This window comes from Amphibalanus amphitrite, unplaced genomic scaffold (genome assembly GCF_019059575.1).
Source record: "Amphibalanus amphitrite isolate SeventyFive unplaced genomic scaffold, NRLGWU_Aamphi_draft 001816F_arrow, whole genome shotgun sequence".
Taxonomy (NCBI): domain Eukaryota; kingdom Metazoa; phylum Arthropoda; class Thecostraca; order Balanomorpha; family Balanidae; genus Amphibalanus; species Amphibalanus amphitrite.
The window spans coordinates 70,121-94,022 of NW_024883309.1; the positions used below are offsets into that span (position 1 = coordinate 70,121).

Genomic DNA, 23,902 nt, shown 5'->3' on the forward strand with positions numbered 1-23,902 from the left:
CAGCTCTGCTTAGCGTATGTTTCAGCTCTGCCAATCCAATCCAATTCAAGCATTCTAATCATTTCCTTTTTCCAATCCACCCACCTGTGACATCTGGACTGGGCGTCATCCTCTTCCTCCTGAGTCTGGGCGACCCTCTGCTGCCGCAGCTCAGTCTCCGCACCTGCTCAGCCCGCGAGCGGCGTCTGCCCAGCTCTGGGGCGGTGCCAGAGCAGCCGGGACTGAGTTCACCGGATGGAGGCAGGCTGTGCTCGCGACGGAACGCCAGTCCGGTGAGCATCTCGACCGCTTCAGGTCTGTGGGGGAGGGAAGACATAATAGTTATAGACATAGACAAATTAGGAGGGAGATGATCATTTTTAGTTCTCACTTACGCAACGGGACTGGAAGAGAAGAATGGAGGCTTGGGGTGGGGGTAAATGCAATGCATTTTTCCTGTTCGAATATCAACAAGATTATTCGGTTTCATTAAAATATTGTTCAAATTAAACAAGCATCCCATTTAAAACAAACTTAGTTCAGCCCAAATTAAAGCTGGCTTCCAAACCGAAGCTCATTTAGAAACCAATGCCCCCTTTACTCACCCACATGCCACCCCGATGCCCACACCCCTATCCCACCCACCATGCTGACACATACCTGAGCCTCGTCGATCGGCTGGAGACGGGCGAGCCAGGGCTGCCCGGGGTGGCCATGCCGTCCCTGTAGAGGGTCAGGGTGACTCTCTCCGAGCAGCGTCGGAGGAGGGAAACCACCTCGGCGTGGGACATCGCCGTTGTGTCGATACCATTCACCTGGGGGAAGGAGGTATTGTCGTTAGAAGAAGGGTAGGGAAGAGAGAGAGAGGGGGAGGGAGAAAGAGAGAGGGGGAGAGGGAGAGAGAGAGAGAGAGAGAGAGAGAGAGAGAGAGAGAGAGAGAGAGAGAGAGAGAGAGAGAGAGAGAGAGAGAGAGAGAGGGAGGAGAGAAGAAACTGCCTGATACCGGAACCGGGGTTAGAGTGAAAGAAATATGACGAGACGAGAACCAAGTATTAGATATGATGGAAAAAACCTAGTGGTTGAAGGCGATAGGTGCAAGTAAGAGGTAGAAAACAAAGTGTCGGAGGCAGGAAACACGACGTTAGTGACATAACTACTAACTAGGAAGATTGCGAATAACTCATGACAGAGCCATGATTTATGAATATTGTCAGTTTCCGCCCCACACAGTCGCAAAAGCGAGCAAAAGCACAGAGCAACAAGCGCGACGGCACCAGGTGGCAGCTGCGCTAATCCATAAATGTCGCCGCTTTCCCTCAGTCCGCCCTAGGCACCTACTTTCCCGAGGTGCTCTTGTGTTATCTAGCGTCCAGCAGTGGCTGATCCAGGGAGGGGGGCAAAATGGGCATTTGCCCCCCCCAAACGGCATGATTTTAACATTACGCCTATGGACGATGCATGGAAAGAATCGATAAATTGTTATGGTTTGCCCCCCCCCCAAAAAAAAACTCTGAGCTATCCGCCTCTGGTGTCCAGTGTCCTTATACCCAATTACTGTATGCCTGGCCTATTCAAATACATTAGCCAGAGGGGTGTGGTAATAACTGGTGTAAGCAAATTGACCACGGTCAAAAATGCATTACCAGAATGCACTAAAGCCAACATTTTGGGATGGTCTCGTTCCTTTAGTCGGCTAAGAGCTTCAGTCCAGAAAATAAATTTATCGTTGGCATACAGTAAAATACATACCAAACTCGGCCGGTGATAAATTTTCAAGACCTCAGTCCTTACTGATTTTTGAACTCGGCCTTCGGCCTCGTTCAAAAATCCAGTAAGGACCTCGGTCTTGAAAATTTATTTACACCGGCCTCGTTCAGTATTATATACTACCATCAACTCCGAACAAATACATTGCTTATCTATTTCATGTATCTCTGCTGTAAATCAAAGCAGCTCGGTTCGAAGTCCCTGTCTCCTATCTGACTTTCGCCGGTTTCACTCTACGCCCTAGCAAATTCTCGCTTGTCTCACCATTTCTTTCACCTCGATCACATCGTCACATTTTTCCTCACTTTGCACTGAATTTGTCTCAATATCTCTCTCATTGTCTCACTTTAAATAGTTTGTCTCTCCCTGTCTCACCTTGACAAGTTTGTCTCCCTTAGTCTCTCCCTGTCTCACCTTGATGAGTTTGTCTCCGACCCTGACTCTGGGGTCGCTGATGGCTGGCTCCCGGACCTTGGCCCTGATCGTATGACCCAGTACAGTGTCATCTGTGCGGCGCAGGCTCAGACCCAGAGTGTTGTTCACCTTCTGGAGTTCGACGGCGAAGGTCTGCGGACAGAGGGGTCACAGAGGTCAACGAAAGGTGAGCAAGGGTTACAGCAAGGTCATCAAAGGAAAAACGTCACCTTGAGGTGAGCAAGGGGTGACAGAGGTCAACAAGAGGTCAGCGAGGGTCAGCGGAGGTCATCAATAGGTCAGCAAGAGTCGGAAAAGATTTGGAGATCGGCGGAGGTCACTACGTAGGAAATAGAAATTGGTAGGTATATGGGAGGAGACCGGCATTTAGCGTAAATCATAGCCTTAATCAGATCTGACAAGTTTGCAAATGGGGAAGGCGAAAATTAACAAAGTCCCGCAAAATCAGTTGAGGTTAGAGGTACTTGAGGTCATCAAGGGTCAGCAGAGGGTCATCAGAGGTCAACAAGCGTGGTCGGTGATGAGGCCATCCCGCCCAGCCAACAAGGTGAGCCGACAGTTACTAACTGCGGAGCGTGGGTCCCAGTTCTGCTATGGTCTAATCCGCAGAGGCAGACGTCCACTGCAAGAAGTACCGATTGAAACGCGATATCGATGTTACGAAACCACCGCAACGCAACTCAAACGCACCCTGACGCAATGTTGCGTAGCTCCCAGCTGCGCAAACTGTCGAAACCAAAGACAAACTACCTGGTTTAGAGACGACAGCGTCCATCGCTTTGCCACGAAAACCAGAGCGAGATGTGCCAAGTTTCATCACAAAGTGGCAGCTAACTCGACAGGCCTAATGCCAGCTTGTCCGTCACGCTAGCTTGGCGTCTCACACCGCTCGGGTCAACGAATTATACGGGCTCTTGGGCCATCGCTGACTTGCATTAGGAGAAAAATCATAGCGATGAGCCAGAAGACAGGCCATTTATTCTGCTTTCTGTCATCGGTGTCACTTGGAAGATCACCCTCGCTTCTTTTCTGTCTAGAACTATTAGCAAACGGTGCCTGGAATCGCTCAGGCTTCCACAAAACAGCGTGGCTGCGAGCCAAACCACAGGTTCCTCTCCGCATCACTAGATGGCAGAGCGGGAGGTCTGGCATCGCCTGTGACCGCCGGGGATGCCAGATGAGTCAGCGCAGTCCGTGCCAACTGCCAACCCGCCTGAACCCGGCGACCGGGCGACGACCGGAGGGCCGAGGGGGGGGGGGAGTAGCCCAGGTGGGGGGGGGGGGTGAACAGCCCGGGGGGCGTGACTGGCAGTCTGAGCACGAACCAGGTGCGAGCTGTGATGTCATAATACCCCACCCAGCGCAGAACGAATGGATTCCAGGAGTCTGTGTTGGTAGCAACAGGTCCTAAACCAGGCGAATACCTGCTGGTTGTTTGTTATGAGCTGGCTACAACCTGATGACCAGAGATTCTACAATCTTGAATCAGTCGACCATGATCTATTTCTTGGGCTATCTTTTTCAGTGCCGCCTAGCCGTAACTTCATTAAAAGTCTGATACGATTGAAGAACTCTTCTCGATCAAAGGGGGAAAGTCGTGTCTTCATCAGTGATCTCAACAACCCACTCGACTGACAATGATAGCCGTTATCTGTCCCCGTCTCTCGTAGCAATAACAGCTCTAGCTAATAGATTGACACGTCAGGACCCGAATCCCGATACCAAAGACCGTTCAGGTCGCTTTGACTATAGCACCTCTGGTCCCGATTTCACCTTTCCGTGCTTCTATCCTCAGGATACTGAAATCCTTCTCCTCCACGCCGCAACCACCCTCCGGGCTGGACAGGCAACTTTATCTCATGCGGGCTGCTCCCTTGGAGCGGCACCGCTGCTCCTGAGGGAGCGCACCCCGTAGCCGGGTGCAGTGAGTGCCTTGGGGCTGGGTGGCCTGTCCTCTGGACGGGCTCAGCCCCGGCGACTCACTAGGGTGCCTGCCCAGACCAATGTCTCCCCCTAATTCCTATCATCCTTCCGGCTCTGCAATGGTCTAGTCAGACCGAAAGGGCCTAACCAAACAAAACAAACAAACAAATCCCGATTTCAGAGCCACCTCAATAATATAACCCGTGTGTCTATGCAAATGTCGGCGACGGATAGCGTATCGTATTTCTGAATTATGATGGCTGTGCATTTTTCACCTTTGACCTCGTTCTTTCGCTACCGGTAACTCTGTGCCGTTGTGAATCGTGACATCGTAACTATGTAGCCACGTATCTCCATCGCGCGATTACTACGTAACTAATAACTCCATAACTAACCGACTTTGCAACTCCGAAATTAATTAGCTCTGCCTCACCTCAATTCATATGACTCTTCCAACATACTGACTCCGTTATTCTATAACTCCGTGACTCACCCCGTAATTATCGGTGTCGAGCGGCAGACGGAGTCCTTCGCGACTCGCCGAACCTGACTCCGAGTCCCCACCGGGCTCCGGGGTGACTCGCGACTCTGACACCGATCCAGTGGAGTCAGAGTCAGAGTCAGTCGGCGGTCCGCAGGAGTCATCAGCGGGGCGACTCAGTGAAAGCAGGACCTCGGAGCCGGCTAGACGGAGGACGTGCAGTACTTCCTGTAACAGAAGAGGGTGGAGAAGGTAAGAAGAAGGAGAAACGCCACCACCATCTGATGTCACGAGTTATGGGTAACACACGAGCATTATTTATTATTACATATCAGGAAACACACACCGTTAGAAGAATCACGAAGTTATAGGTAGTCTAGCATCCCTGCGAAAGGCAAGGCCGGGTACAAAGGACCAGTAGCTCAGATGCTCTTGTAAATCCGAACCGAGCTCACTTGCTTGTGAATGTTGATGAATGATGAATTGATTAACGGTAACTATTGTTCACATTGAACAATAGTCAGCTATCCATCATTCATCTCAACTGCCATCGACGTGAGTTGGCTAAAAAAGACGTTTTATAAATTTTAACACTTTATTCATTTTTCGTAGCGATGACTAAACATTACCAGTTACCACCAAAGTCTTTACCTGAAGAACTGACTAGCTATTTATCATCCATATCACAACATATCATATTATCTATCATATCATCCACATCACTCACCTGAACAGAGAGCCCCCTGACGGGCATCTCGTTGACGCTCAGCAGCACGTCTCCCGGTCTGATCCTACCAGTCAGCGCCGCCGGCTGGTAGGGGAACACCTTCTTCACTCTGACCAGGCCCGGGACGCCCGGGGCAGACTCAACGCTAAGACCGAGCCCCCGCGAGCCGCGGCACACCGTCACCTGCCACGTGACCTCTGCAGGGGGGGGGGGGCAGAGGGGAAAGGTCAATAATGGGTCAAAGGTCATTCCTGCAATACATGAAATTATACACTGTACTGTTGCCAAACCAGCAGAAACTAATGATATCAACCCCTCTCCCTCCCCCAAGTTCACTATATGGTACAGTGACCAGACATGTGCATTGATCCGAGTGATGGATCTATGATCTCAGTGGATCTCGAAGCAAAATACAAGTTGGGATCTATGATCCCACCGGATCGGGCGTGAAAAATACATCTTAGATCTATGATCTCATATGATCTGACGATAAATTAAGAACATGGATCTATGATCTGAGTGGATCCCACCATGCACCACATTTGAAGCCATGTTTTAAAGGGTTTCTATGCCAGTAAGTGACACAAAACTATGGATTAGGACGTGCGATCACATAAATCACTAAAACAGAACGTTTGTGAGTTGAAACAAGTGCTTTTTTGGGATATATGTGTTGACAAAAAATAAGTGAGGATCTATGATCTCACTGGATCTCAAGAAAAAAAATGAGACTCAGATCTGTGATCCCTACGGATCTCTCGATAAATTACAGAGCTGGATTTATGATCCCGCGCGTCGGATCCGAGATCAGGATCCGTGGGATCAGATCCCAGATCCATTTTCTCGGATCCATGCACATGTCTGACAGTGACACAGCGAAGTACACATGACAAAACATTGTCTAGGTTCCTTCGTAAAGGAAATTTCCCGATTTCAATGAAAGCCTATGTTAAATCGTAACGCACCGCTACTGCAATATTTTTCAAGTGAGAAATGATTGTATCTTTCGCGACAAAATGATAAACCAAGTAGTTACAACGGAGGGGTAAATAGTTGTTTCACCGTCCAAAATGCAGATTGAAAACGCCGTTTTGCGTCGCTTAACATTAATGCTAGAATACAATACCAACAATTAGGTATATCACATCGCAGATACCAGAAAAAAATCGAGAACCATATGTTACAACGCAGTGCGACGATTATCATTATTTTCGCAGCAATAATGCAACTATGTAAATAAACGTATGCTTCCAGCATGCATCCAGCATCATGTATGCGTATATGATGATAACTATTGCGAACCTGGCTTGGTTTCCTTTTTCCTGTGGTGGTGCAAGTATGCATCCTTGCGCGATCCTTTTTCTGAGCTGCAGTCTTGGAGAGGTTCCAGCCAGCTTCCGCGGACACTGCCTAATCCTGGGGTGCCGGCAAAATATCTGTAAGCGGAACACAAGTCGTCACTACAAGCGCACACAATGCCGTTCACGAAACGGTCGGCACCAGCTTTTCGGGGTATGGGGAGAGATAAAGGCGGCCGAAGATAGGTAGGAGCACGGGAGTATGGATAAGCAAGCAAGGATAGATGCACGGAGACAGGAGAAGAGAGAGAGAGAGAGAGAGAGAGAGAGAGAGAGAGAGAGAGAGAGAGAGAGAGAGAGAGAGAGAGAGAGAGAGAGAGAGAGAGAGAGAGAGAGAGAGAGAGAGAGAGAGAGAGAGAGGAGATTTGAATAAGAAAAGAGGTATTGCATCCTTGCAGCCCGCATATATCGGCCCTTTGATCTGAAAGTCATCTCAGCAAACACATTCAGCTGATCAACCAGGCCGTCAACATGCTTAGCATCTGGTCAAGGCCGGGTACCACATACAGAAGCTGATGCTGATCCGATCTCTGTCCTTGTCCGATCCTTCAGACCACCTTGGTCGATATCAGATCCGTTTTCTGTCTCGGCGATTCGGAGTTCTCGTATGAGCATGAGTTCAATTGGGCGGCACTTCATCTAAAGGTGTGTTTACACGGTGACTCAGATGACAGAGCAGCACGTGAATTGAGGGGACTGATAGCGGTGTCGGTTTCGAGATGTGAACCGACAATTCATCGTGACATGTGGACATTGGCAGATAGGAAGAGTGAAGCAGGTCAGATTTTCCTCTGATAGCTCAACATTTTCAAGAAGGACACGTTGAAAGCGCTTCCGTGAAGTATGACTTCAGTCGATGACGTCTTTGATGAGATTTGATGCTTCCAACGAAGCACAGCCTAGTGAATCGTCCCTAATTTCTTCGAACATCCAAAAATCTACCCGATAGTCTACCATGAACCCAAAGCACCTATATATATATATATATATATATATATATATATATATATATATATATATATATATATATATATATATATATATATATATATATATATATATATATATATATATATATATATATATATATATATATATATATATATATATATATATATATATATATATATATACGACCTCTGGGCAGTAATCGCCACGCCATGTGTGGATCGCCCATGATCGTAAATACATACATACATACATACTCGCAGGCTCGCAGTTGTTTAACGACGAAGTGAACACACATTTAAATCGTTACACGGTCATTATCATAACGTTTGAGATTGACATAGATTAAAAAAAAATCAAGCGACCTCTTCAAAGATCTGAAGCTTTGAATTACAGATACGTAGTCGTGTAGATATTTGGTGATGAATCAACCGTCCAGCATTGCATTCCAAAGATAATCAGAAAAAAAAATCACTCAAAAATCTTCGTAACATCACTGACCGCTCATCATGTGTATGTAATGTATAAATGTTGTTTTTTTCTGAAAAAGGGGCATACTCGTATAAGCAGCAACTGACAATCCGACTTACCTCTCGATTGCGTCCTCACGGAACTCCAGCTCCTGACCGGAATCATCACCGGACTCCTCTCCCGATTCCGATCCAGACTTGGACTCCGATTCCAGTCCGAGCTCGGACCCCAGCCCGGGTCCGGGCCCCGATTCCGGCTCCGGGGCCAGCTTGTGCCCCGGCTCCGGCTCCGTCTCCGGGCCGGGTAGAGTGACGAGGTAGCGGAGTCGCTCCTTCCCTCTATCCGCAGTCAGCTGATGCAGCGCCAGTCGTTCTCTCTGGGCGGGCAGGCAGCCCCGGCGGCCGCACACCCCCTCACCATAGGTGCTGAGGAGGATGTTGGGCTTCCTCCGAGCGTAGTCCACCATTGTGGACGGTGTGGAGTGGACGAAACACCTGAAACGGTAGAGAGGGGACGTCATATTGGTGACAAGCGCTGCCAGCGCGGCGAGGGCTAGAACTCGGAAAAACGTTCGCCGCGAACAGCACAAAGGGATAAATGACGCGTAGCCCTTGTCTGATAGAAAAAAAGGAACAAACTAAATTCATCCATTTGAGGGATGATGCGAGTACATGTTCAATCATGAACGTATTTCCATACTGACTTATGACTGACAGCACAAGAACACGGTTGATATGGAAGAGACCCGATACATTTGTTTTGAAATCAACTCTTACTGAATCCAAGGGTATTCTGATTCCCTGACCTACATACATCAATTGTCTTCTTGCTATATATCAGTTACATCGTGACGACATCACATTTTGCTACATCACGAATGCCTCAGTCGTGTTCATACCGTCTTAGTTCAAACGTGACTACCTGACAATGTATCGTAACGGCTGGTCTGTAAATACAGTGTCCCCATTCCGAGGGGTGGCTCCATTGAAAATCAGAAGAATGACTTATTATGATTCAACGCTCTCGTCATTCTTTATCAGCGAGCCCAAAAAGTTTCGCGTTTTACAGGTCTGGCGCATCCTTACATCGTTAGCAGTATAAATGCATATTGCATGTGCAATACTTATACCCATTTAGTGTATCCTCTAGAGACCCCGGGTGCACTATAGTATACATGGCTTCAGCGCCGTCTATATCGCTCCGATGTACTCAGAGATCGCAATAGCTATGGTCATACCTCAGACTGATCCAATGCCTGCCATCTGGTGCCAAAAACAAACCTTTGGTTGCAAAATTTGCCGCCAGGGGCCTTTTCGACTTTGCTATGTCGGGGCGACGGACGCGCTCAGGTGAGGCTCCGACATGTTTTCTTTTTTTCTTATTATCATGCCATGTTATCATCATTTTTGACATGTTGTTAGTTATGAGGAAGGTGCTGTGCAAATATGTGTATAGTTATTTTTGCTTTAGCGTTCGTAATTTTGACGAAATGTGTTATCGTACTTGATTGTATACTATAGTATACATCCGGACTTCAGACTTCATTTCATGCCACCCGATGATGCAAGTGCCCTATATCTTATATTCCACTCTCTTGAAAAAAAACTTTATTGTATCGTGACTGTAAGACACATATTAAGATAATTGTCATGCCTAAACCGCAAAATTAAATCCTACTTATTGAATGTGTATACTATGGTATCCATCAGGATTCGCTCGTTTCTTGATTTGTGTACTATAGTATACACTTAGGCTTACATTACAACAGGACATGTGCACTCAAGTATACATTCAGGACGTGAAGCGTAAACATACTTGTGGTTCCCACGGACACATCTCAATAATTATTGCGCTAAAATATGGCACAACGTTAGGGACCGGTTAGTATGGTGTTGCACACAAGTCAGTCGGGGTACCATTTCACACTCAGGCACGTAAACGACTCACCTTTGCGCTCTCTCGTTCATCGCCCTAACGGCGTTTTACTGGTATTTGATGGTAAAATACTGTTTTTGAATGGAGAATAAATGGTCAACCAAAAGGGATCGTGGCGTCACAGTCTGCATGCCATCACTGAAAAGTTAGGTCGGATTATAGAGCGAAGTTTGATAAACTGTGCTGTTTTATAGGTGGCCTGTCGTCTGCCAGTATCAAGGCCATACTCGAAGCACCTGATTCCGGAATTCAGGGGCGTAGCCAGGATTTCCTCCAGGAGGGGGCTAAACTTACAGGGGCCCAAATATTTTTTTTTAATTGAAAAATGAAAAAAATGTTAGAACTGAGGGGCAAGCAGTCCATGGGTCCCTGCTAGATAGGCCCACGAATAGCTTCATAGAGTCGCTCAGCTAGTTCTGAAGGCGGTCTTGAGGGCCCCGTAGGTCGTATGAGGGTCCTTCAGACCGCCAAAGGCCCCTACAGCCCATGAGAGCCTCGTAAGCTCTGATAACTTGACGAGGGCACTCTAAGAAACAGAAAAACCCTCTGAATACACAAGGCCCCCTGAGCGCATGGAGGGGCCCCTGATCGCTTCACGGGGCCCTCTAAGCCACAGAAAGGCTCTCTGAGTACACGACAGGGCCCTCTAAGTGCATGAAGAGGCGCCTGAGCGCGCGTGACGGGTTCTCTGATCTACAGGAAAACTTTCTGAGCATGTTAAGGACCCTAAGGGGCCCCTGAACGCCTGACAGGGCCAGGCGCGTAGCCAGAATTTTCCTCAGGGGGGGCAATCAGACCGAAAGGGGCCCATGTGAGCGAAGAGGCCAACATTTTCTTAATATCATGACGTAGTTATTTGCTTAACTACCTTAAAATTACGAAGGGCCCCTGCGAACCCAATGCAGAGGCCCCGAGGGGCCCAGTGGCAAAGCCTCAGGCCCGAAGGGCCCTTTTATAACCAATGAAGAGAGCCCAGAGGGCCCTAGAGGCAAGGTCGCAGGCCCGAAAGGCCCCCGCGAACCCAATGGAGTGCCCCGAGGGGCCCTTACGCTACTTTTATTGTGCCCCTTACCGTACTATGACACCACGATGGGGGCCCTTTTGGGCTCCAGGGGGGGGGGCATGGCCCCTATGCCCACCCCCCTTGGCTACGCCCCCTGTTCCGGATCCGACCTAGATGTCTCTGATTCAGGAGACGAGTATATCCCTCGAGTCGATCCTGCTCCTGGGTCCGACAGTGAGAGTGACCTCGAATTAGGTGATCAAGATGTCACCCCCAATGCTCCTGAGTATGTTTACAACAACAAGTATGTTTTTTTCCATGCAGATATCACCCCAAAAGGTTTAGATTAGAATTAGAACACATCAGCCCATTCATCACATTGCTAGACATTGTCCATGCGACCCTTAAAAAGCATATTTATCACTTTTAATATTAACAACCAAGTGCAAAAAAATAAGTTCTGAAACCGAATGTATACTATAGTATACAGGTCACTGCGCATGCGCATTGGGGCATATGGCCAAAACGACTGGAAATTTATCAATCACACCACTTAAGCAGACTATATCCCAAATTTCGTCTTTTTTTATCTGTAAACTTGCTCTCGGGTCTCTAGAGGGTATTGGAACAGACGTTAGATCCACCTCACTATAAACAGGGGAGAAAAAAGCGCTATCACTAATACATTCGAGCAATGGGCTATTTCACAGCAATGCAACATTGTCACTTCCCTTCTCCTAACCTCACAACACTTCTGCAGCTCGGGACTATGGCTATGATGAAAACAAAGGCACAGCTCATCATTTGGCGTGGCACCGTGTTGACAATTTACGAACAATCACTCTGGTGTGTTGAGCTGACGCATAACGTTTTACCTCGCCTCAGTACGCGAGATATCAGCCCCCAACACCCGGCCACCACCATTCCATTGTCCCACCCCACAATTGTCAGTGTTTAGTCTTGTGTTCTAGCGCATACCACCTTCTCTCTAGCTAACCGGCTATGTTCGTACCCTAGCGATAGCCGCGATCCAACACACACCCAAACACTGAACCTGGTGGCAGTGTTTACACCCTATAACAGTGTACCCAGTGTACCCTACACCATCTGAAGTCAGCGCAGACCATTGCATGGCCATTGTTCTACAGGGAGACAAAGCTGCCCATGTTCGGTTGGACACGGTTCAAAAGTGAGGCCAAGGCGAAACTGGCAAGGTTAGAGGGGGTCGGGGGAGGGCGAGGGGAGGAGCTGGAAAGGGGGTGGATAGAGGTGGTCTTAGGACTGAATCTCAGTCTTAGTGCTGAGAGAACAATGAAGGGGATGGCTATGGTTTTGTCTTCTCTCTATCGTTATTTGATTGATAATAAACTGATGTCGAAAGTAAGGCTCTTTATTGCAAACAGAAACACATCCAGGAAAACAAGTTGCATGCAGTATATCTAAAGACAAACATTCAGATCCAGCCCATTAGAAAATTGATAATAGATCAATTACAACAAACATTTACTGCATCCAAAATACGGTCACTTTTAAATTCCATGTTCACCTATAGGCTACATGACTCACTGGTAATGATATACTCCACACCGATACCAACCAAACATTTCCCGAATGCCTACCTCAATCTCTCAGACACTACAGACCTCTGCGGTTTCGATCTAGAGCTATTGCGGTGTTGGCTGGTGGCCAAAAGGCTCGTTGAACTAAACATTGAACGCGGAGCAGAGATGAGAGAACCGTCGGAGGCTGCATATGTTGCGTAATGACGTGCAGTACGAAGTTGCAAGGTTATGCGTGAGTGAGGTTTGCCTGTGCTTCCGAGCTTTGTGTCAATCACGGGAGAATTCAGTGACCGCTGGCCGTCAACTGAACCAACTTCATACTTCTGGAGTTTCATTTTTTAAGACGTAACGTAATTCATATGCATTTCTTCTATTTTCTGGCGAACCAATTGTAAGCTCGACTCGTTTTAACTTCAAATGAATGAGATTATTTGTCCAATGTTTATTCGTGGATCGTTGGTCGATGACATGCGTTTTGGAGTATGGTCATTATTCTTATGTAGCAAGCAGCCGACAGCTATGTCGTTAAATAAATCGTTAGCCTAACGATCTTCTTAAACTACTCTAGCCCCTACTGGCACAGCAAATCAACGTTTAAATTGCTCTCCTTCAAATCAAATCTATGTCACCCTAACGATGCTCCCACGTGCAACGTGCAGGCCACATGTGACCACCCTCCCCCCCCCCCGCCTCACTAGGTGTCAAAGGTCACGCCTCTGAATCACTGCACGATAAATGACCTCTGGCAGCGGCAGCAGACGACAGATACAAATGTCGGTGCGGTGATTATGATTCATGGAGTGCTAGAACACGAATGTGAGTCAGGCGGTCAGAGAGGGTAGAGACATTTAAATATGATGTTTTGATGAAATGCTTTTCACGACCTCCATCTGCATATGCTGATATGCTAGGGCTTCTATGGTGCAATGTCGTCGGTTAATTGTTTGTTTATTTGACGTCGGAACTGTGGTGGTGTGCATCCCCAGTCTGTACCTGGGGTTTGCATCTCTACGACCGTGTGTGCCCTCGGGGCACGGTCCGGCGGCGGCTCCCGGCCGGACCGTGCGGGGCCGGTCAGTCTCTACTGGGTCCGCGCCACGCTCGCTCGCTGTGAACAATACACCTGCACCGGTTCAGAGGCGTCTTCACAGGAACTATATATCAACACCAGTCTGCAAATATTACAAACGTGTGTGCAATGAGCTATCATCAATAGCCATCAATTATCAATACAAATAATTCAGCATCGTTCAGTTTCCATAGTTCAGTTTCCACAGTTTCCAAAAAGGCAACCTTGAAAGATGGCGGTCTCGTACTGTGCGCGAGTCATGCGGCACAGTATACCTTCAGGCGCCGACTACTACTGCCATCTAGCGATGGAATTTAGAAGTAAGGAGGGAGATGCAGACTAAATTACTGAGGCAATCCTGGACAGCTGGTGATTGAGGTTGATAAAAAAATGCGATGGGTCACCGACAAGCATATGAAGCATTAATACATATCTAGGCATCTCTTTTATATGTACCTAGCCCTTTTCGTGGGATTTCAAACGAGAACGATGAATTTCCATCCACTCTCCGCCTCCGTCCGTCACGTCTCTTATTATCAGTCTCGTGTCCATCCATCCGTCTATCTCGATCTGTCTCGTCCGTCTACCCGTCCTTCCCTTCGTCCGTTCGTCTACTCGCCTCTCCATGAACCAGTCTCTCAGCCCATACGTCCGTCCGTGTATCCGTTTGCTCGTATCATATACCTGTCCTTCCGCACGCTCATCCCCAGTTCAAGAGTCACAAAGTCTCCTATGCTCTGATTCACTGCCCATACTCGTCAGGCATTTGTCTGTTTGGGTTGGCCGTCCCCCGCGACCCATGCTCCTCTGTGACCTTCGACCGGTCAGCGCCGAGAGAGTCCGATGACTAGCATCAGCTGAGCAGCGGAATCAGCTGAGCAGAGAAATCAGCTGATAAACGGGTCAGCTGGCGAGTGAAACGATCGGGAGGTCATGGGTGACAGAACATACACCTATTACGAGATATTACGAACCCAGCTACTGTTAACGCCAGACCCCTTGAGACCCTAATTTTTCGCGATTATTTTTAAATGCGTGGAGGAATTTCAACCAAGCTCAGGACATGGCCGTTTCAAGGCAGGCCGAAACTTTTACAATTTAGATATTTTATCGCCATTTCAATATTTCAGGCACTTGTCATTGACTCGTAATGTTAACTGTTTTTCCATCCTGGATAGAGGCTTTCTACGTCATATGACATTAGGCTCCGCCCACGACTGCGGCATTGACCCGTGCCCATCAGCGACCTCTGTACAAACGACACTTCTGCCATCTGTGAAGGACTATGAATTTCGCTGACGCTTCACGTGCTATGAGTCAATTGCAGCAGACGGTCAAGTAAATGTTAGGCTCTTGTTGACTCTTGTATATAGGACCAAGAGGACCATCACTCCTCAACCTACTACTCAGTCGTGCTTCGAACAAACGTTAACGATTCCTAACAAATACGATTTTCGATGTAGGGTATCTGTTTGAAATACGAGCGAGCCGTATGATGTGAAGCTCAGGCAATTAACTTATTATTGCGTTGTTCGATGGTTGCATAGCGATGTACAAATCGGCAGCTACTTGGTGACATCCGACATCCCATTATCGCATTATCTGCAACGCCATAGGCTTTAAATACAGGTGAATATTTCCTAACCTTATGTCAGTTATATGCCATCTGCCCGTCATTTGCAGCTTATAAAAAAAAAATATATCAGCGAACATATCAGCATTGTAGAAGCAATGCGCATTGAGCATTTATGACTCCTTAGTCATCATGTCGCTCTCTGGGCACTGTCAGCCAAGACGCTACGCACAACTCCGCCGGCTTTCGGCACCGCTCGACCGTCGCCCGTCCCCGCTCCCCGCCACAGCGAGAGTGACCGCGCGCCGGCCCGAAACCGCCGCAGGCCAAGACCACAGAGGCGGGGCTTAGCTGTGACGTCATAACGTATCACAGACTGACTGGTGATAGCCTCTACACACCGGATGAAAATCTTGCTCGAAATTTAGCATTACGAGTCAATGACAAGTGCCTGAAATATTGAAATGGCGATAAAATATCTAAATTGTAAAAGTTTCGGCCTGTCTTGAAACGGCCATGTCCTGAGCTTGGTTGAAATTCCTTCACGCATTTAAAAGTAATCGCGAAAAATTAGGGTCTCAAGGGGTCTGGCGCTAACAGTAGGAGAAAAACCGAGCATAAACAAATATGGAATGCAACTCACTCCGAAATGCAAATAAAACAGCGATTATAGATTCGAATGAGGAAAGTTTTACAAGGGTTTTGCCACAGGTTTTATTATGATAATCAGCAACATAACAACTTGCTCGACAATTTCACAAGACCCCTCCCCCGTCTATCTTTCAGCAGCTGCTATGGAGAGCAATCACCGAACCAGTGATGCGTGAACTCAGCACAGTCAACCCTTTCACTAGCGGAGGCTGAGTGCAGCGAGATTGCAGGCACTGCAATAATCTGTAACGGGAGCCTGTTGAGTGGCAGCAGCCATGCTGCCTTCACATTTTACTTCTAAGTTGAAATTAATTTGCATCTTCTATTACATTGCTATAGATGCAGCGACCGCCTAAAGTTAAAATGCTGCCCACAAATGTAACCTAAAAGTCTTCCTTCCCCCAACTGCGTCAGTTTGTTATTTGACATACCTAATCAGAATAAATAAATTACGCTTAACTTAAACTTTCACACCATTAAACATTTTTAAAAGCATCCGCATGCTTTTGGCACACATCCCCAGACCCCCTGTCAGCGTTCGACCGTCCGCTGTCACCATGACAGATGACAGTAGGGAGGTGACGGTGGCGTGACCCTGTCCTAATCACCAGTGTCAGAGTGGGTGGGAAGACAGAAAGGTCACTAGGGAGGGGGGGCTGGCAGCGAGTAAGTGTCGGAAGAGGACAGAAGAAAGCAAATTGAAGGTGTCAGGAGTGATGACTGATGAGGCAGGATAGAGATCAGGTATAGGAGAAATGAGATGCGCAAAGTATGAGGAAAAAGACGAAAGGAGCTGGGTGGAGATATGGCAATGGATCTAAAAAGAGAGGTAGAGGGAGAAAAGATGAAAAAACCCAAGGTAGAATGAGTAAAAATGAGACAAGACAAGGCGAAACGAGAGAAAGACAGAGGGACAGAGAGACGGTAAGAGAAGAATAGAGAAGGATGGAGCAAAAGAGAGCGAGAGAAAGAGAGAGAGAGAGAGAGAGAGAGAGAGAGAGAGAGAGAGAGAGAGAGAGAGAGAGAGAGAGAGAGAGAGAGAGAGAGAGAGAGAGAGAGAGAGCGAGAGCGAGAGAGAGATAGAGTAGAGGGAAGGAGAGAGGAAGAGAGACAGAGTGGGGAGAAGATTATGAATGCAATGCCCCAACGTCGATGCAGTGTAGCGAGGTCACATAATATGATGGTTTATATGAGCGCGAAGTTCACAGGCGCCAGCACGATAAAGACCGTGAGTTGGTCGCTTCTCGACCTCTGAAAACAGCGGAAGGTAACAGGGAACGTACCCAGCCTTGGCAGCGCTCGCGGTTTTCACAGCGAGAGGCAAGGGGGGAGCTTTTCCAGGAAAGTTGGTGGGGCAAAAAGTTGTCAAACCTACAATGTCCGATTGTTAAGTTAGATAAAATTCAACAATGAATCAATTCTTTTCATTACAGAGATAATATTTTGCATTACACAGACATTTCAAAGCTCCTCAATGCGAAAAACATAGGTTTGCTAAGCAGTTAAGTCCTGCAAATCGGCTTAAGTTGGTGGGGCAAAACGCTTATTGGTGGGGCAAAATGGCAAGTTGGTGGGGCAGGCGCCCCACCAAGTGAATAGGAAGCTCCACCCCTGGCGAGAGGTGTCTGCAATCTGCATGTTGTGGTGAGAGGAAGCGCGCTGGGATGGTGCATGGAGGATTACGGTAGCATGATTATGAGTAGGCTGCTTATATGAAGTCGCACGACATGGCCTTGACGTAAGATGCAGATCTGGATAATATTCCCAGTGCTTGGAGTTTATACACAGCGGAAGAAGCCAAGTGTGCACGCACTTTCATCCAATGCTGACATATCTTAGTAAGTGCATTTTATATGAAAAAAACTGACAACAAATCAGTGAGGCTAAGCACGAAGTAATAAAAAAGTGCAGCACGATAGTAATGTGAATAGAACATGGAATATGCACATTGCTCTGGCATCCATGAGCCTAATCTCGAAGGGCCTCCGTTCCTCATGTATAGATCGGCACACGGCCAGCCCCTAACAACACACCTGTCATTTCTGTGCCTCCCCCAAGGTCATGGGGGCAGGCGGTAGCCCCCCCCCCCCACCCCTCTCCCCGTGGGCGGCGGACAGCTGGCGACGCGAGGGCGGTGGGCGGTCGCGGGCTCGCCAGCATGGGCACGAGACTGGGCTACCTGCCAACCAGCAGCCGCCGCGCCCGGCCCGGGCTGGGGCTGGCCGGCCCTCAAACTATCCCGTTTATCACAGAGAGGAGGTTAGCCTGGCTTCGTAAGAACTCGAGCCGAGGGTTGGGTATAAGGTGGTTGTGGGAACAAGAGGTAAGACAGGTTAACCCGCGCCCTGCTGGGGGGGGTGTTTGAACACCCCCCCTTGTGGTTTTTCGCGAATATCTCAAAAACGGCGGCGCGGAGCGCCGCCGTTTTTGGTACACCTTATCATACATCAATTCTACACATGTTGTGAAAATTTCAGACCAAGGTCATTCAAGGTCAGGTCACCAGGTCACTTGAAGTGACCTCACCTCATAAAAAGTTTCAATGTCTGTCATAGCTACACCGAGTGACCGATTGCTTTGAAACTTTCAGCGATTGATAAGGGTAACAGTATCTATAAAATGTATATCTCGGAATTTTGATAAGGTCAGGTCAGGTCAGGTTTTGATAAGGTCCTAAGGTCAGGTCAATTTTGCGACCTCCCCATTATAAGTCAATGGGAGAAAATTGAAATGCGCCTCTTTTGGACGAAACACATTATAAACACTCCCAAACACTGAATTACAAGTGGTTTAGACACACTGAACATGAAAATGGTGTCCGTGACCCTTGTTTATGCCCTGAGGTCATCTTAGGTCACGAATTGTATCTAACAGTTTTTCGCAAATAACTTTTGATAGAGGCGTGCTAGAGCGATGAAAACGCCTTAGATGTGTTCAGCTCGACGATACGGATCGACTGATATGCAACATGACCCTTTCCGGTCAGGTCATGACCTTGACCTGAGGTCAAATTTTCAAGTTGACCTTTCAAGGTCAAGTTATAGTTCATTCGATGCGTCTTGACCAGAGGAACACGATGCCGGTAAAAGTAAGCTCGTACAAGGCTTGGGTCAAAAGTTATTGCCTCAAAACTGTTTCCGAAAAAATCGGCTATTTTTGCAGTTTTTGCCCCCTGCAGGCAAAACCGTTGACGTTAGGTCAAATCTGAGAGAATTACTCAGAAAGGGCGTTAATAGGGCTATCGAATGCGCTTTTCCGCGGCGCTGTAGCTCTATTGGTTCCCGAGTTATGCGTTGGCTTCTTGGAAATTTTCGATATTCGACCTGGAAATCGGCGAAATTTTGCCTTCAATGACCTCTGGTGACCTGACCTTTGACCTGATCAAAAAATTGACCGAAGTGATTCCGTCATTATTTTTGGCGCTCTTTCGAACGCCGCCTTCCGCGTATCGCTACGTGGCCCAGGAGCCGAGTTACAAGGGGGGGGTGTTCAAACACCCCCCCCCCCCAGCAGGGCGTGGAAATCCAGGACCCCCAGCCGGGCGCGGGTTAAGGAGTAAATAAATGGTGATGGAAATAGCAAATCATCAAAAAGAAGCTTTGCTCAAGCCTGACAACATTCGTGTCCGGTAGTGATGTCATATGACAATGCTCAGAACAGAAATATAAGTGTTGAGGTGTAAAAAGTAAACAGGAACAAAAAAAAACCTGCAGGCAGAACGCACAAAAACAGCGTAAAGCCAAAGGTAACAGAGATTGACAGAAAATATATCTGGCTGTGCACTATGCAGTATGCACTATGCAGTGCTATATTAGGAGTAGGTATGCTTGCTCTAGCATATTATCTAGCAGGAAAATACAATTCACAAGCTCATCATTTCACAAAATTAGCCACCGTAATCGCACAGTGAATAAAGTAAATCAGATTGGTTATTATCGAATTTCGCCTAATCCCATTCAATGCTTCCTTATCCAATCCAGGCGTATTGACGCAAAACCTTTATCTCTATCGCCAAGTTTGTCCAGCTGTACCGAGTTGCTATGGTAAATATAAGTGTCCTGATTCATTCAGTGATCCAGGTGAGTGCCGCTGATACCGACTGAAGCCGGTTCAAACCGGATCCGCACGCTGCGATATCCTGTAGCGCGCAGGACCGCGGCACCAATCCGCACGTCGATTGTGACATATCCGATAGCGGCACCACTAGGGGGGGGGGGGGCGTCCGGCACCATCATCACCAGTGAAATGATGTCACACGGCGTACTAACACCAACGGTGTGTGATTTGACACCACTTGAGCAATCAACCTGCTGATATGATGTTATATGTGGATACCCAGCATTACACAGAAATTACGCTAGATACCACCCCGCTTCCCCGTATTTTCTCGTCATCGGAATCACTTGAGACCAGACAACTGTCAATGCTTGTCAGTTCGCCAACAGCGCAGTTCCCACTAAATCTCATCCCTCACGGTCGCTTCTAATTACCCCTCCGGTGTTGACAGGTCACGGCCTGAGGCGGTGGGAGCTTACACCCATTAGACGGTTCTCTATTTGTTCGCAATCGGCTGCCCAAAAAGCGTCAGGATATTGGCAAAAAAATGCAACATTGTGATATGCAAGACGAGATGGAATGACAAAACGATAAAATGGCAAAATTAACATATCGAAGAGAAAATATTTTCTGAGGGATATCGGCGAGAGAGACAAAAGGACAAGGAAGAGGAGAGACAAAACAAACAGGAGAACAGAAAACCGCGTAAAAACGATATCAACGAGACGAAAGTAGACGAAAAGAGACTAAAGGCGAGACGGAGCGAGAGACGAGACAAGAGGAGAAGGGACAGGACGAGACGATATCAGACCAGATGGGAAGGGATGGAAGGTAGCAGATGTCGGCAGTTCACTTTTCACAACTGTTACGCAACCCCGAGTGATGCGAGACATCCATCTGCTACTGTGCAAAGAGAGAAGCATTCGCAAGAAGTTCCAGCTACCGTCCGGACGCCCTTGAAGTTTGACACCGGCGAAAATTTCTCAGTTTCAGTGTTCACTGCCAGTCAGTGTTGAGGTTAGGCTGTCTAAGGAAGGCGTAGCATCTGTCCGTCTGTCTGTCTGTCTTTCTGTCTTTCTGTCTTTCTGTCAGTTTGACCGCTTGTGGGAGTTGTTTTTCGGTTCCACACTCATCAGAAGTTGATGCAGAATGAGGGGTTTCAGACTTGTGAAGCTCTTCATTATTGACGGCATTGAGAAAAGAAGCAAGTGAGCATGTGACTGCCCTTACGCTATGCTCGCTTTTCGCCAGAGCTGAAGGGTACCGCGGAGATGTTTACAGGGTTCGCCTGGCACGGTTCCAGCGGAACATTCCAGTCCGCCCGGGCCCGCTGGTGTAGGGACAGCGGACTGACCTATACCGTCGCCCACACACGGCTCGGGACGGCCACACCTTGGCCACGCCTATACTCTGTCCCTCACCCATTCTCTGTCCAGAGACGGACACAATTAAATGCTAAACCTACCGGTCTCTGTTTGGAGGAAATTTGTCACATTACCGAGAATCGATCATAGGCGTAGGGCGTAACCCACCTCAAACAAGTAAGTAACCAACTTCATTTTGATGGATACCAAACCGTTTCTGGACAAAGCTGTGGATGTTGCCTATCGGCGCCCAGCGGTAATAATTTATGCACGTTAAAACACACACACAAGAAAAAAGTCAAATATCTGATCCAACGCTCAAGCGCCAACATTCAAATCACGCTCAGTAATTTGCCCTAGATGTCACTGCGTTGTAGCCTAACATCGCCCACGCCCTTTCAATGAAACACGCGAGGTCCTGCACTGTGCCGTGCACTGTGCAGGTGGGCGTACCTTTCACAACAGAGTGATCCGTCCCCGTGACATGCGACCCACACACCGTGCAACGGGCACGAGCGAAACGACGATAACAGCCAGCAGGTACTTCTCTAGCGAAACAAACGCCAACACAATACCTGGGGATGGTGGGTAAGACAAATTGCAGAGTAAAGGTCATATTTCACTGTCACAGGATACCAAACAATGAACAGTTTCAGGTTGCTCAATGTCAAATGAAAATGCTACACGGGTTGAAAAGATGATCAAAAGAAAGCGGATATCACAGATTATTATAACTGACACAACTTCAGTTCCCACGGATAATTGCGTGGAATTTACGATCCACATCCGTGATCAATGGATCGATATCAACCGATACCACATCTGTAAAGTGCAACCATCACGCAATCACATCCATCAAAAGTCAATAACAGAGCATATCAGGATGCGCTATCTGACATCAATCCGTTCACGAGGAGTGTGCTCAATCAAACGTGATGCCAAAAATAACATATTTCTAACAACTCAGCTGAATGCATTGGTAGCACGGATCACGATTCGAAACCAGTCCAACGGCATCAGAAATGAAGTAATCGCATGTATGGACGAGTCGTGCAAGTGAAAATGAAAGTTACACCAATAGAAATAAGTACTGAAAAAGGTCTAGTTATAGAGTAGCCTACAATCGGTCAAATGACAAACTAAAACAGTAAAAGCGCATATACTTGAAGGCCAGCATTCGAAGCTGAAACATTTTGCGGTCATGTATAACTTAAGTTGTCAGAAGACGTAGCATGTGAGCCGGAACATCAATCCAACCAGTTTAACAAAATGGCACCGCATTCTGTGATGCTAAACCGACGCAAACTACCGCATCTCAAGCATATATCATAACGCACTCTCGTACCCTTTGGCAACACATTGTATGCACAAATCGCGTCACTCGCATAACCCGTTCTGGCCGGGTTTTGTGAACGCATTTATCTACGTGTGACGAAAGTGTTGAGCCTGTGTGACTCAGAGACAATGGGTTGACCAGTGGCAATTGATGCAACACTCCCCACATTAAGCTTAGCACCAGTTTAGATGACGTCAGCTGTTATGAGTCTTATGACAAACCTTATGTTTATGTTCACGCTTCGTGCAATGAGCAATGAGCATTGCTTTGTTTTGCCACCATGCTTGTTGAGTAATGATTTTAACTTACAAACGAAAGATAATTAATCTCCTACAACGATTCTTTCCGCAAAATAGGCAACATATTTCGACCATGACAGCTATGGGCTAGGCGCAGACCGTAACAATCAACCCATTCATTACAAATCCCCATCGAAACCAACGCTTGCTAAGCTGACTTGTCCTGCAATGCTATCTACAGATACAGCGGATATTTCCCGTTACAAACTCACCGTAAGGCTATCTCGAGGCACCGGAAACGCTTCTCTTCCTCCCGACCCAGCGACCTGCCTGACAAGTCCTCCCCTCCTCTCCCTATTACTCCCCCTCTCTCCGGCTCTCCACCGGCCGGCCGGAAGAGAGGTTCGGTCGTCGTATTTTTGGCGGCACGACGCAGCGCGCTGGCGGCGGTGGAGATGACTGGTTCGTAAATGACAGGTCGGGATATGACAGGTCGGGATATGACGGACTGTCCGGCGATATGCGATGGATAGAGGACTAGCGATAGCGTTTGTGACGGGTGACAGCCTATGCGGACGAAGAGGACGGAGGAGAATTGAAAGAAGTCAGCGAAAGGATGGGAGAAGTATCAATGAGCTGCTTGCAATGTGAGGGCATAGAAAGCGAAAGGAGAGAAAGGAAGCAGCCGGTGGTCATTCCAGCTCAAGGATGTGAAACGAAGCTGAATACCATAGAAGCGTACCGTTGCAAGAGTGGTCGGAATCTAAAACCGAACAAAGAAGGGAATGGAGTCGTCTTTCACGAAACATTTTGCAAGTCGAATATCGCCACGAAAAGAAAGGGCTGAAAAAGTATAGAGGAAAGCATGATATATCGATAAGGACCAGATCGCCATTCAGGTAGTATCAGTTCGCACAAAGGAAAGCATGATATTTTATCGAAAAGTCAGCCAGAATAAAAAACATTCAAAACACACACAAATTTAAAAATTGGCCCTTCCGTTTCTATCATTTTCAGGAGACAAT

General features: G+C 47.6%; 1 protein-coding gene across 1 annotated transcript in view; it reads right to left on the reverse strand.

The window, feature by feature from the left end:
* LOC122375314 (tyrosine-protein phosphatase non-receptor type 13-like) overlaps positions 1-23,902 on the reverse strand; it is a 72,230-nt gene that overhangs the window by 36,143 nt on the left and 12,185 nt on the right. Inside the window, exons 2-8 of the mRNA XM_043354625.1 lie at positions 8,209-8,583; positions 6,615-6,748; positions 5,313-5,509; positions 4,598-4,813; positions 2,161-2,313; positions 640-794; positions 85-296 (exon numbers count right to left, since the gene is read on the reverse strand). Coding sequence (XP_043210560.1) covers positions 85-296; positions 640-794; positions 2,161-2,313; positions 4,598-4,813; positions 5,313-5,509; positions 6,615-6,748; positions 8,209-8,555 — 1,414 coding nt within the window. The 5' untranslated portion in view covers positions 8,556-8,583. The remainder of the gene's footprint in view (positions 1-84; positions 297-639; positions 795-2,160; positions 2,314-4,597; positions 4,814-5,312; positions 5,510-6,614; positions 6,749-8,208; positions 8,584-23,902) is intronic.